This window comes from Geotrypetes seraphini, chromosome 13 (assembly GCF_902459505.1).
Source record: "Geotrypetes seraphini chromosome 13, aGeoSer1.1, whole genome shotgun sequence".
In the NCBI taxonomy this organism is placed as follows: Eukaryota; Metazoa; Chordata; class Amphibia; order Gymnophiona; family Dermophiidae; genus Geotrypetes; species Geotrypetes seraphini.
In genome coordinates this window covers 789,891-803,691 of record NC_047096.1, presented here as the reverse complement: position 1 = coordinate 803,691, position 13,801 = coordinate 789,891, and the positions used below count along the sequence as shown (strand labels likewise).

Genomic DNA, 13,801 nt, shown 5'->3' with positions numbered 1-13,801 from the left:
CAAGTACTAGGGACCTGGATTGGCCACCGTGAGAACGGGCTACTGGGCTTGACGGACCATTGGACCCAACCTCTTGTAATGTAATCTGACCTTGAACTGAATAGGTAAAGGCGGAATAGAAAACCTGATTAATAGAACATTTTCCTTGGTAGCTGATGTCATGTTTAAAGCCACCACATGCGCAGCTGCGTGCTATGGTTAATTCTGTTCTTTTGTGAATTCTTTTGAACTGGGTTTAAAGCTGCCTTTCAAACAGTATCCTTTTTGCTATTGTCTGGTTCTCTTGTTTCTTTCTTAACTTATTTTCTTTGCGGCCATATTAGTGGTTAGTGCAGTTCTTGTGTTCTCCTGTCCTGTTCAGCTATGGTTTTATTTTAAATTTTGTAAATCGCTTTGATTTACAAGGCGGTAAAACCCATACCAGTAGGTCAGTCACTCTTTCCCCTTTACGTGTGTGTTTATTTCATTTTCCTGTAGACTGCTGCATGCAGGGAAGACCTGTATGGCTCATAGTCTATCATCATGTACTATATTACTAAGATGTAATTTTATTTTCAGGTGCTGGTGAGTCTGGGAAAAGCACTATTGTGAAGCAAATGAAGTAAGTCTGAAGACTAGAATGTAAATAATTTTTTTCCCCATTGAGATGCAGAATTACCAATGTGGTCAAATATAAACAACCAAAAAAAGAGGAGGAAAAAAGGTTGATTCAAATATAAACCAGGGGCTTATATTCAAGTGCCCTGTCCTGCCAGGCTCTGCACCCAGCCCCCCCCCCTATTCCTGCATCTGTCCCCTGCCCTGCCAGGCTTTGCACCCAGCCTCCCTACCTCCCTCCTCTGCCTTACCAGGCTGTGCATCCAACCCCACTCCCTGCCCTGCCAGGTTCTGCACTAAGCACCCCTTCCTTCCTGTCTGGCTTTAAACCAAGCCCTCCATCTATTCCCCCCCCTCGATGCCTTGCAGACCTCCCACAGACCTGCTGTAAGTCCTGGAGGTCCAGGAACAGGAGGGGTGGGACAGGAGGGGAGCCCTCCCACCTCCCAGACTTTTGAAAAACCTACCAGCAGTGAACCAGGGCAGGAACAATCTTCCTATTCTCCTGTCCCATGCAGAGCCACTATCTCAGTTTATATTGGATTATATACATATGCTTAGAAATGAGAGAGCTGGTCCTTCTGGTGATGTGTGATGTCATGATCACAGTTGCTGTCTAAGGAAGACTGATGAGCAACAGTGTTTTTTGTTTTCTCTTCTTTGTACTTTCTTTTTTCTATTTCTTAAAACCTTCTTTAATTCTTTACTTTTTCTAATTGTGGGGAACAGTGCCTCAAGTGCCCACAGTTGTTCGACTTAGAACTAGTCTTGTCAATCCAACCACTTCATGGGCACGTGAGGCACTGTTCCCCACAATTAGAAAAAGTAAAGAATGAAAGAAAATTTTAAGAAATACAAAAAGAAAGAGTTTATTTCTCATAAATACCACAGTGGAAGGGTGATGTCATTGGACAGAAGTTGAATAGGATATCATATTCTCTTCCTTGTAGCCTTATTAGTGGAGTGGAAGAACTGGGGAACTGGGTTTGATTCCCACTCTTGCTCCTTGTGTCTCTGGGCAAGATGCTTAATCCTTCATTGCCCCAGATACAAAATCTTAGATTGTGAACCCTGTAGGAACAATAATATGCGTAAACTGCTTTGGTTGTACCACAAAAATGGAGTATATAAATGAGCTATGGTGTCTTGTTCCAGGATCCTCCATAAAGAGGGTTATTCCGAGGAAGAGTGCAAACAGTATAAAGTCGTGGTGTACAGTAACACTATCCAGTCCATCATTGCCATAATAAGAGCAATGGGAAGGCTAAAGATAGACTTTGGGGAAGTTGCCAGAGCTGTAAGTTGGTCTTTCTCATTCATTTATTTTTGTTGTACCTTGAAGTGTAAACTTTGCTTCACTTCTACCTAAATCGTGCTGTTGCAGAACTGTGCTTGATTCATGTTTTTGTATGTTGGCACCATTGATTGGATCCAATAATAAGCAAAGTTACTTACCTGTAACATGAGCTCTTTGGGGACAACAGGTTAAATCAATCATGCAAAGCTTCTACTATCTCCTGGTTAAAAAAAATCAGCCTGACCAGATGAGAGATTAGCCTAAACTTGGGAACAGTTAACACATACTGAGCTTTTCAAGGCTCTAAGCCCAGATTTACTAATGATAGCGAATTTCGGGCCGATTTTAAAACAGCGATTGATTCACTTTCTTTTTTGCATGCAAAGCATTTATATGCAAACTCCCAACTCAATCGCTCAGTACCCTGACAGTAGTGACAGGAGAAGCAGCCTCCTGTCACTGCTGTCTGGGCTTCTGCCGGGTTTTTTTTCTTTTTTTATTATTGGGCAGATATTTTGCATGTATTACACACACAAAATAACTGCTCGATTAAAAAAGAAAAAAAGCCCCCCCCCCCCCAACAAAGTGCCCCTTCCCCGAACCAAAATGCCTGCTGTTGCCGCTGCTGCAAAATAATGGCAGGAGGGATGCCCACTCCCTTCTGCCATCAGCGCTTCCCCTCCCTAAATGCGGACCCTCACTCCCCGTACCTCTAAAGTTGGGGGCAGGAGGGGTGATCGGTCCCTTCTACTCCGTATGGCTCCAGCGACGACCAGTCTTCGGGAGCAGGAGGAACCACAAAGTCCTCCTGCTCCTCCCCAGGCTGTGATGCAATGCCGGCCTTAGGCCCTGCCCCGGTGCATCATGTGATGCACAGGGAGGGGCCTAAGGCTCTGATTGACTCAGGTGCCTTGGGCTCCTCCCTTGGGAGTGGCCTGAGGCACCTGAGCCAATCAGGGACTTCCTTAGAGCCTAAGGAATTTGGCCAAACAAATGTGGAGTCACATGATCGAATTTTGAACATCAATGTAATAATCTACCTTTGTCATGCTCCTTGTGGCATACCTGTTCTATCTCCAACATAGTTCATAGTTTATTAAAATTTGATGAAACGCTTCTCCTAGAATACAAAGCATTGTACATTAAAAATTTTAAATATGAATAGGGAACAGACAACAAATAATGAACATAGACCTTCCAAGACTGACATACTTGGTTGGGGTTGTGACATGAGAACAATAGGAAAAAAAGGAGGAACTACAATTTGTTAAGAAAAAGCACATAAAAGGGAGGAACAGTAGTGAGGATGTGACAGGTCAAGTGATAATAAAGTAAAAAATATATATATGTGATAAATCAATTGTAGGTATCTTAAAAAAAACACAACTTTTTAAACTACTCTTAAATGTATCCAGGTTTTGTTCAGCTCTGAGGTGTGAGGGGAGAATTCCAAATTAAAGGGGCAGTAATTGAGAAAATAAGAGTACGACGGGTGCCAATTATTTTTAAGGACGGGACATTAAAAGAGTGTTGTGAGGGTGTTGTGAGGCTGATATTAAGGTTCTGGGGGGATCATATGGAATTAATAGTCTATCTATAAATGCAGGAGCATTAGTCTGTAGAGTTTTGAAAGTTAGAAGAGCAATTTTATAGATTATCCAGTGTGGGATAAGCAACCAATGAGCTTTCTTTAACAAAGGGGTGACATTATCGAATTTTTTGGAACCCGAGATGATGGCTGTATTTTGTATGAGTTGAATGCACCTAATATCTTTTTGACACAGCCCTTTATATAATGAGTTGCAATAATCGATTTTGGATATTATAGGGGAGTGAATTGTGATATTAAGAGAATTTGAGTCAAGAAGAGGGACCAAAGATCTTATCATCATCGTAAGTTTGTAGAAGCAGTTTTTGACCAAAACACTGATTTGGGGGCAAAATGAAAGCGCTGCCTTTGACACTGTCGACCACCACCTCCTCTTATCCAGACTCTGTAACCTCGGAATCAAGGACTCTGTCCGCCAGTGGTTCACCTCCTTCCTTCACCAAAGAACCCAAACACTCCTTCAGAGAACCCCCATGCTGGATGGAGCATCAAGTTCAACACTTCCTGAATCTTCACTTCTAAACCGCATTTCCTGTTGACCAACAGGAAGTTGTTGAACTTGATGTTCCATCCAGCATGGGGGTTCTCTGAAGAAGCCTGTTGGCGAAACGCGTTAGAACCCACCTGTACCTGCTGTAGCAAGTTGGCATCCTAAACTCTCACAGCTAAGTTTTGCCTATTTTGAGGATCATAGTTTTCACTTCAAATGGACATTTAATAGAAAAAAGAAAAATAATATAAAAAGACACTCACCAAAATTTAAATACCTTTCTACCGCTTGAGGATGGTGCTATGATAGACTCTTTGAAAGTCCTTACAAGGGTTGCTGCCCTGGTTTGGTCACTTTCTTACCATGCAATGGTTCTGAGCACCTTCGTGGTTTAAAGGCATTTTCAAGTGTTTGTTATTTACTGTACACTTGTTGTAAATTATCTAATATAATAAAGCCCTAAGCGCGCATGCGCACTCCCACCTGCGTGCTCCCGTTTTCCATGCCACTGTAGGGACCCGCAGGTAGGAGTGCGCATGTGCGCGTCCCACGCTCGCGGCAGCAGAAAGAAGAGGCCGTAAAGCGCCGCGTCTCCCGCGGCTTTGGAGTGTGAACTGGCCAGGGCAAAGTCAGCAGGGGCCGGACCGGAGCTGGAAGGGAGAGGAGCTGCTCTCCTCCCCTCCCTCAATGGACTTTAATCCCTGGCTCCCAGGCTTCTCCTCCTGCTTCGGCTGGGCCCGCGTAAAAAACCCCAAAACCCCCAGAGCTCACTTCGAGTCCGGCAAAGGCTGCGGGTCCTGAAACCTTCCGATTCAAGTAGCGTCTGCAGCACTCTACACACGCTGCTTCGGGGCCTTCTACTGCCCTGATTTGCTGGGCAGTAGAAGGCCCCGAAGCAGCGTGTGTAGAGTGCTGCAGACGATGCTGAAATCGGAAGGTTTGTCAGGACCGCGGGAAGGGAAGGGGTGGGGGGCGGTAAGGGACTAAGGGAGCCGGCCAGACTGCGGGAAGGAAAGGGGGGGTAGGGGAAACGCTGCTGCAGCACAGGGAAGTGGTGTGGGGGGAGGGAAATGGAGGGGGAAAGAATGCTACTGTGGCTGCTGCACAGGGAAGTGGTGGGAGAGAAATGCTGCTGCATAGGAGGCAGGGAGAGAGATAGATAGATGGAAAGAAAAGAAGAAAGACACAGGGGCAGGGAGAGACACAGACAGACAAAGGGGGCCAGGGAGAGAGACAGACAGCGGGAGGGAGAGAGAGACAGAAATAAAGACACACAGACATATATTCTAGCACCCGTTAATGTAACGGGCTAAAATACTAGTAAATGAATAAAGAATTAAAAAAAAAAAAAAAAATCATTTTCATTTTGTTTTTTGTTCCCTAATATTTTGCTTACATCCATGACCTGTTCATCTCTTATCCTTTCCACCTGCTTGCACTAACTGAAACCTGGCTCTGCCCTGAAGATTCTTTCAGTTGCTGCCCTAAGTCATGGAGGTTATCACTTCTACCTTACACCTCACCTGGAAGGTCACGGAGAAAGGGTTGGCCTGCTAATTCACACCGTACTGTAGATTTCAACCTCTTCATCTACCTCGATCTCACTGCTTTTCCTCCTTCGAAGTCCTCACTTTCCATCTATTCGCTCTCTTTCCTCTCCAAATAGAAGTCATTTATAGACCTCCTGACAAATCCCCGCCTTCCTTTCTCACTGACCTTTACTCCTGGCTCTCCGGCTTTCTTGAACCGTTGTTTCCTTCCCTTATCCTTTGTGATATCAACATTCATGCCGAGGACATCTCTGACTCCTACACCTCAAAGTTTCTTGCTCTGAGATCCTCAATCAATCTTCAGTTTCTACCGGAAGTATAGCTTCTTCATGGGTGGAGTCTCAAGTAGTCTTGCCCAAGGAGATTTTATAGGGCAGCCACATGATCCACTCTTCATATTTTCACCAAGTTTTATAGAGTGGACATGGCAGCCAAGAACAACACCTCATTTGGGTCTTCTGTACTGAAGGCAGGCTCAGGAGCCCCGCCCTAGATTTAGGGGACTGCTTTGGTACATCCTTACCGTTCAGGACTACTAGACACATTGCACTAGAAAGAAAGATTATCTTCTTACCTTGATAACTTTTTATTGTAAATGTGCCTAGTAGTCCTGAAGCCCATTGTTTTGAGCCTTCTTTCTGTGTTGCGTTGGAGTGTGTGTTGAGACCGGAGAATGATTCTGCTAGTCAGCTAGGATGAATTGGTAAAAAGAAAAAAAATGGGTATTTTTGCCTGATAAATGATTGAGTTATCTACAAGAATGTTAGTGCTGGTTGCATACCATTTCTATTTTGATCTTTGCTTTCTTGTTTGTTATTCTTGATACAAAGCAGTACAGAATTGGACTGTTGGGGATATTCCCTGTACCCCTCCTTTTTTTTTTTTTTGTAAATCTTTATTCATTTTCAATCTTACATCAAGTGTACAAACATCAAAACAATAAAATTAACACATCACTTGACAATCTTTCTATTTTATCTTATAATACATAAAATTACCACCCTCCCCTCCCATCATTCCCTCTATTATTTTCCCAATATGAATATTAATATATAAACCTCTCCCTTCCTAACATTAGACGGTGTATATTTCATTAGAAAATGATACCCCTCCTTCTTATGTCTGTCTTTAAGAGCATTTTGCACTGCTTTGGGATGAACTGAGGAAGCATGGCACAACCCTCTTGAAAGGAGGCAGAGTTAAAAGATATGTGATATCCTTCTGCTGCAACTCGTGGGTTCAGGGACAAAACCCTACTGTTCAGGAGTACTAGACAAATCTACAAGAAAGAATATCGAGGTAAGAACCTAATCTTAAACTAAACCTTAAGCTTATATACCACATCTTCTCTATAAGGATAGAGCTCGACACAGTTTACACGAGTTTAAGAAAGGAAAATATACAATAAGAATTAGTGGTCATATAGAGAGCAGCAGAAATTACATTTTAAATTCTGTAAATTACTTTCAGAAGGTGGTATAGAAAGTACCAGTTAAACAAGATTTCTTTTGAGTGTTTTTACAGGAAATAGGTGGTTCACATTTATAAAAACCAATTTATAAATAGAAAAGAGTGCCAAATAATAAATAGTAAGAGACCTATCTCATTTATCCAACAAGAAGAAAGAGGAAAATAAAATTTAAAAACACATGTAAATCACATAGCCTTTTGCAATTCTAATTGCCCAGGCACTCAGTTATACTGTTGGGCTTTGTGTAATAATTCACAAATGAACTGAAAATTTGCTAATTTAGTAAAACCAATGTGCAGCTTGCACATACTCCCTCTGCCACCATGAGTCTTTATTTTACTGTCAACAAGCAGGAGTGAATTGGGCACACCCGGGTTGACATCACCCAAGGGCACTGGGACAGAGCAGCTCTATCAGCTCAAAACTAGTGTAACGTTCTGCGCATGCACAGTATCCTTAGTCATCCTATTCTGCTGAAGGGATGAAAAAACAAAGCACTTTTGTATTTGAGGTTTTTTTTTTTTTTTTAACCTTTATATGAGCCCTTTGTTTTCATTTCTTCTTTTCCCTTGGTAAAAATGTCCCAGATGAAGTCAGAATTTTGCTGTTGCCCAATGTGGGAGAAAGATCCAGAACAATGCCTAATTTGTGCTCACACCATAATTGGATCAATTACAAGTGTTATGGAAGGATGTCTTGTCCAAAAGGTCCATCAGAACCTACTCTATAATCACAACATAGTAGAAAAGAGACTCCTATTTGCTCAAGATGAGAAAAGGAAGACGAAGCCACTGTGCAGGGACATGATTGAAATTTCTGCTAACCGCTCTACACAGGTATTAAAAGAGTTGGCTGCAAAGGAGCAGTACCAGGACAAATTCAAATTGGCACAAAACTTGAGTTTTCCAGGTCCAAAGTATAGTTGTCTCACACAAGCTTGAGAGGAAGGCATAATCTATAAAGCTGCTTCCAAGTGGTGGAAAGTGTAGATGTCACTCAGTCTACTTTCTATTTATTTGCTAAGCATGCAGATCTGGGCAGTAGCCTTCTACACTGTCCATTCTGTCATAGGCTCTGTTCAAATAGTGGAGGGAAGGATAGGAGGCATGGTGGACTTGGGGAAAGAAGTTTCTTGTACAACCCCTTTCTATTCCTGAACTCAGGTTTGTCTCTCTAGGTAGCTTCATTTGCATACTTTTTCTCCTCCTCCTTCAACTCTGGACTTCCCCTCATCTCCTCAGGACTTCCCCTCATCTCCTCAGTGTGTCTTCCTACAAGCGAGACAGTAGGAGTTTGTCTTTTCTGCTCATGTTTCTTTTCTTCTGTATTTTTTCCACTGATTTTGTCACTTCTTTTATGCTGCACAGGATCCTCTTTGGGGGACAGCTCTGGCTGTGGGAGAGCGCAGAGTCTGCTTTCAGAGGGGTTGGCTTCTTTGTAGTGCACTCCTTGGACAGCCTGCATTTACAGATCGGGAACTCGAGGACGATTCCCTTGGGAACATAACTCGCCCCAGGTTCATCCACTAGTGGGTTTGAGCACAGGCTGCATGGTGGTTTATCCAGGAACGGGGCCAACTGTGTTCTTCCCTCTGTTTGCGGGGGCACTGGAGGGGGGTCAAAGTGTCTGGCCGGGACATCAGGCCCGTGAGGTAGCCAGAAGATGCAAGCAGGTTTGTTGAGGCAGAGAATATCCCTGTAAGCTGTATCGGCTTCCATTTTTCCATAGGAAAGGTTCTAAGAATTGATTAATGTGTTATTCTATAGAGGGAAAGCTTGTGCATAAAGGGAGGATATTAGTTGGTAATGACGTGTTTTCTGAATAGAAATGTTTTGATTTCTTTTCTAAACACTTTGATGTCTGTTGTATTGATTATTAGTTTGGTGATTGTGGGGTCAATTTTTGCTGCCTGTGTCGCTAGAAGGCTGTCGTTTAGTTTCTTAAGACGGGTTCCATTATTAGGTGGGAAGGTGAATAGGTTTTGAGTTCTTCTTGATCTGGATGAGAGGTAGCGGTTTAGGCGGTTGTTTAGGTAACAGGGGGCAGTTCCATGGGTTATCTTAAACAGCAGACAATAGAACTTGAATTGAGTTCTTGCTTTTATCGGAAGCCAGTGAGAGTCTATATAGGCGGGAGTGATGTGGTCAAATTTGCTGAGACAGTAGATGAGTCTGATGGCAGTGTTCTGAACTGTCTGTAGTTGTTTTATCATATTGTTAGGACATGTTAGGTAGAGGCTGTTGCAGTAATCCAAGTTACTGAGTGTGAGGGATTGTACAATGATCTTGTAGTGTTCTTTGGTAAAGAAATTTCTTATTTTTCTTAGGTTTCGCATGGTGAAGAATGTCTTCTGTATGACTTTGTGTATCTGTGTCTGCATAGTGCAGCGTCTATCTAATTGTATTCCTAGAATTTTTAGAGTGCTCTGTATGGGATATTTGATTGTATTTACTTCCAGTTCTGTTAAAGATTGCTTTTGTTCCTTCTCTAGTAGTAGGAATTTGGTTTTCTCTGCATTCAGTTTCAGTTTATATAGACATAACCAAGATGCTTACCAATCACTGGGAAGTGCCAGAAGTGCCCCTTTGGGTGGCCAAGGCAATGACTAAGCTTTATCCCATGGCAGTCACGTTCAACCAGTTTTCTGCTTTACCATAGGTAGATTCTCTGGTGGCACAGGGTCCCAAATGTACATCCCTCCCCAGTGAAGGAGGTGTGGTGCTGAAGGATGCCTAGGACCGCAGAATATATTTTGTATTCAAAAGGCTTTTTGCTTCTGTGGCAGTGTTGTCGTCCTTTTTCACCAGGGTTTTTCAGTAAGTTGTGCCATGATCCTGACACTATTGTGGACAGGGAATGTCCTTTTTTTAATCACTGAAGTGGATTACGTGTGGCTGATGCCCTGTATGAACCTTTTCAGAGTGGTGAGCAAGCTCTCAGCTTACTCTGTCTCAGCCCCACTTGGTCAGATCAATGGTCCATCATGTCCAGTAGCCCATCCTTACAGTTGCCAATCCAGGTCCCTAGTACATGGCCAAAACCCAAGGCGTAGCAACATTCCATGCTACCGATCCAGGGCAAGCAGTAACTTCCCCCATGTCTTTCTCAATAACAGACTATGGACTTTTCCTCCAAGAATTTGTTCAAACCTTTCTTAAAACCAACTACGCTATCCGCTCTTACCACAATCTCTGGGGCAATGCGTTCCAGAGCTTAACTATTCTCTGAGTGAAGAAATATTTCCTCCTATTGGTTTTAAAAGTATTTCCTTATAACTTCATCGAGTGTCCCCTAGTCTTTGTAATATTTGACGGAGTGAAAATTCGATCCACTTGTACCCGTTCTACTCCACTCAGGATTTTGTAGACTTCAATCCTATCTTCCCCTCAGCCGTCTCTTTTCCAAGCTGAAGAGCCCTAACCTTTTTAGTTTTTCCTCATACGAGAGGAGTTCCATCCCCTTTATCATCTTGGTAGCTCTTCTTCGAACCTTTTCTAGCACCACTATATCTTTCTTGAGATAAGGAGACCAGAATTGAATGCATTACTCCAGATGAGGTCGCACCATGGAGCGATACAGGGGTATTATGACATTCTTAATCTTGTTAACCATCCCTTTTCTAATAATTCCCAGCATTCTGTTTGCTTTTTTGGCCGCCGCCACACACTGGGCGGAAGGTTTCATCGTATTGTCTAAAATGATACCCAGATCCTTTTCTTGGGTGCTAATCCCCCCAGGTAGACCCTAGCATCTAGTACTGTGATTCAGGTTATTCTTCCTTATGTGCCTAACTTTGCATTTGTCCACATTAAATTTCATCTGCCATTTGGACGCCCAGTCTTCCAATTTCCTAAGATCCACCTGCAATTTTTCACAATCCACATGCGTTTCAACAACTTTGAACAGTTTAGCGTCATCTGCAAATTTAATCACCTCACTCGTCGTCCTAATTTCTAGATCATTTATAAATAAGTTAAATAGCACCGGTCCCAGTACAGACCCCTGTGGAACTCCACTGTTTACTCTCCTCCATTGAGAAAAATTACCATTTAACCCTACCCTCTGTTTTCTATCTGATAACCAATTCCTTTTTTTTTTTTAATTCTTTATTCAGTTTTAACTCTTGCAACAAGTATACAATCCACAACTGAACTTTGCCATCTATCCAATAACACTTTAATTTTCTCAGGAGGCTCTCGTGAGGAACTTTATCAAAAGCTTTCTAAAAATCTAGATACACTATATCAACCAGCTCAACTTCATCCATGGTGACGGGATAGTCATGCGCGAGACCCCAGCACGCCGCCAATCCAGCGCAAGACAGAAGCGTGCCGCCAAAAAACTTATTTTTTAAGAGCTCTGACGGGGTGTGTGTGTGGGGGAACCCCCCATTTTAATGCATAGTGTTCGCACTGCCTTTGGGGGGATGTGGGGGGTGCAACCCCCTACATTATAGACAAAATGGAACTTTTCCTGAAAAAAATCGGAAACTGTTCCGTTTTCTCTATAATGTGGGGGGTTGCACCCCCCCCTCAATGGCAGCGCAAACACTATGCATTAAAGTGGGGGGTTCCCCCATACACCCCCCCGTCGGAGCTCTTAAAAAATAAGGTTTTTGGCACCGCGCTTCTATCTTGCGCTGAATTGTCAGCGCGCTGGTGTCTTGTGCGCCACTGACTATGAACCTCATCCACTCTTTATGCCCTTTGACGATTGATGCAGGCTACTGCCATGGCATTGTCGGAGAAAACCAGCACCGCCTTGTTCTGTAGTGTCCCCTTGAATCTCAGGAGAGTCAAGCTGATCACTCTGAGTTCCAGTCGATTGATCGACCACTTTCTTTGAGGAGACCAGTGTCCCTGGACCAACTGGCTCTCGCAATGTGCTCCCAGCCAAAAAGGCTGGCATCCGTGATCAAGACCACCCATGTTGAGATATGGTATGGTATTCCCCTGAAGAAAGACAGGGGGGTTCAACCACCCAAGGAGATTGTGCCAGGCTGCAGTTGTCTAAGGGAGTCATCAATGGAGTGGATCCCTGTGGAGACCATTGAGAAAGAAGCACCTCTTGTAAGGAGCACAGGTGTGATCTCACTCATGGTACAACATCTACGTTCCCCACCATTGACCCCAGCTCCTGCAGGGATTGTCATGCTGTCAGAATAGCAGTGTTCTTAAAAAAAATCTCGAATCTGCTGAAAAAAGCTTTTCCTTGTGCACTTCCAGAAGGAACACCTTGTTTAGTCTGGTGGCAAAAAAGACTTCCAAATATTCCAAGTCCTACGTTGGAATGAGATGACTCTTCCGAAAGTTGATTACCCAGCCGAGGCTCCATAACAGCTGGACTACTTGCTGAACTACCTGGTGGCCCTCGGATTCAGACTGGGCTCCAATGAGCCAATCATGGATGGACTTGGATGCCTAGGCACTTTAGAAGGGCCGCGACTACCACCGTGACCTTGATGAAAGTTTGAGGCACAGTGGCTAGTCCAAAGGGCAAAGTTGCACTGGAAATGCTGTTCCAAGATGTGGAACCTCAAATATCTCCTGTGCTCCAGAAATATGGGACTATGTAACTAGGCCTCCATCAGATTCCAAGAGACTAGAAACCTCACGGTTTCCATCTGAAATTGTGGGATTTTTAAGGTCACACTGACTGCTTTCAGATTCAGGATCGGTCTCCAGACATTGAAGACTCTTTCTATCATGATGAAGTATAGGGAGTATCAGCCAAAGTCTTCGAGGACAGTCTCTATGGCCAGTAAGCTCTGCACTGTTGCTCTGACCCTTGCTACTTTTTTTAAGGTTTCCCCACTGGGGAGTCCAGAAACAGAACTTAAGTTTGTACTCCACACTCAGGATTTCCAGCACCCAGCTGTCTGGGGTGATCTTGGACCATTCCTACAAAATGGATGAGAGTCTCCCCACCACCCCCCACCACCGATATGAGGATATTCAGCCCTTATGGAAAGAAGAGCCAACATGGCTAAAAAGTGAAGTGAACAAGGTTATTAGAGCCAGAAGAACATCCTTCAAAAAAAACGCAAAAAGGATCCGAATGAAGAAAATGAAAGGCAATTCAAGCCGTTCTTTAGATATATTAAAGGGAAACAGCCGGCTAGGGAAGAGGTGGGACCACTGGATGACGGAGACCAGAAGGGAGCGGTGAAGGAAGAGAAAGAGGTCGCAGAAAGACTTAACATGTTCTTTTCATCGGTATTTACAAACGAAGACACAACCAACATACCGGAACCTGAACAAATCTTCAAGGGAAATCAAGCACAAAAGTTAACATCCATGGAAGTGAGCCTTGATGAGGTGCGCAGGCAGATAGAAAAACTAAAAACTGACAAATCGCCGGGTCCGGATGGAATCCATCCAAGGGTTCTGAAGGAACTAAAGGAGGAAATAGCAGAACTACTGCAGCAAATTTGCAACCTATCTCTGAAAACAGGTGTGATTCCGGAGGATTGGAAGATAGCCAACGTAACGCCCATCTTTAAAAAGGGATCAAGAGGGGACCCGGGAAACTACAGACCGGTGAGTCTGACCTCGGTTCCGGGGAAAATGGCGGAAGCACTGATAAAAGAAAACATCGATAAACATTTTGAAAGAAACGAACTTCTGAAAACCAGCCAACATGGTTTCTGCAGGGGAAGATCGTGCCTGACTAACTTACTGCACTTCTTCGAAGGAATTAACAAACAAATGGACAGAGGAGACCCCATAGACATCATATACCTAGATTTCCAGAAAGCCTTTGACAAGGTGCCTCATGAACGTCTACT

General features: G+C 43.6%; 1 protein-coding gene across 2 annotated transcripts in view; it reads left to right on the top strand.

Annotated features, from left to right (window-relative positions):
- The window catches only part of GNAI3 (G protein subunit alpha i3), a 76,755-nt gene that overhangs the window by 16,735 nt on the left and 46,219 nt on the right, over positions 1–13,801 (top strand). For both annotated transcript variants that reach the window (XM_033917913.1, XM_033917914.1), the window contains exons 2-3: positions 559–601; positions 1,753–1,894. In XM_033917913.1, the coding sequence (XP_033773804.1) occupies positions 559–601; positions 1,753–1,894 (185 nt within the window). The remainder of the gene's footprint in view (positions 1–558; positions 602–1,752; positions 1,895–13,801) is intronic.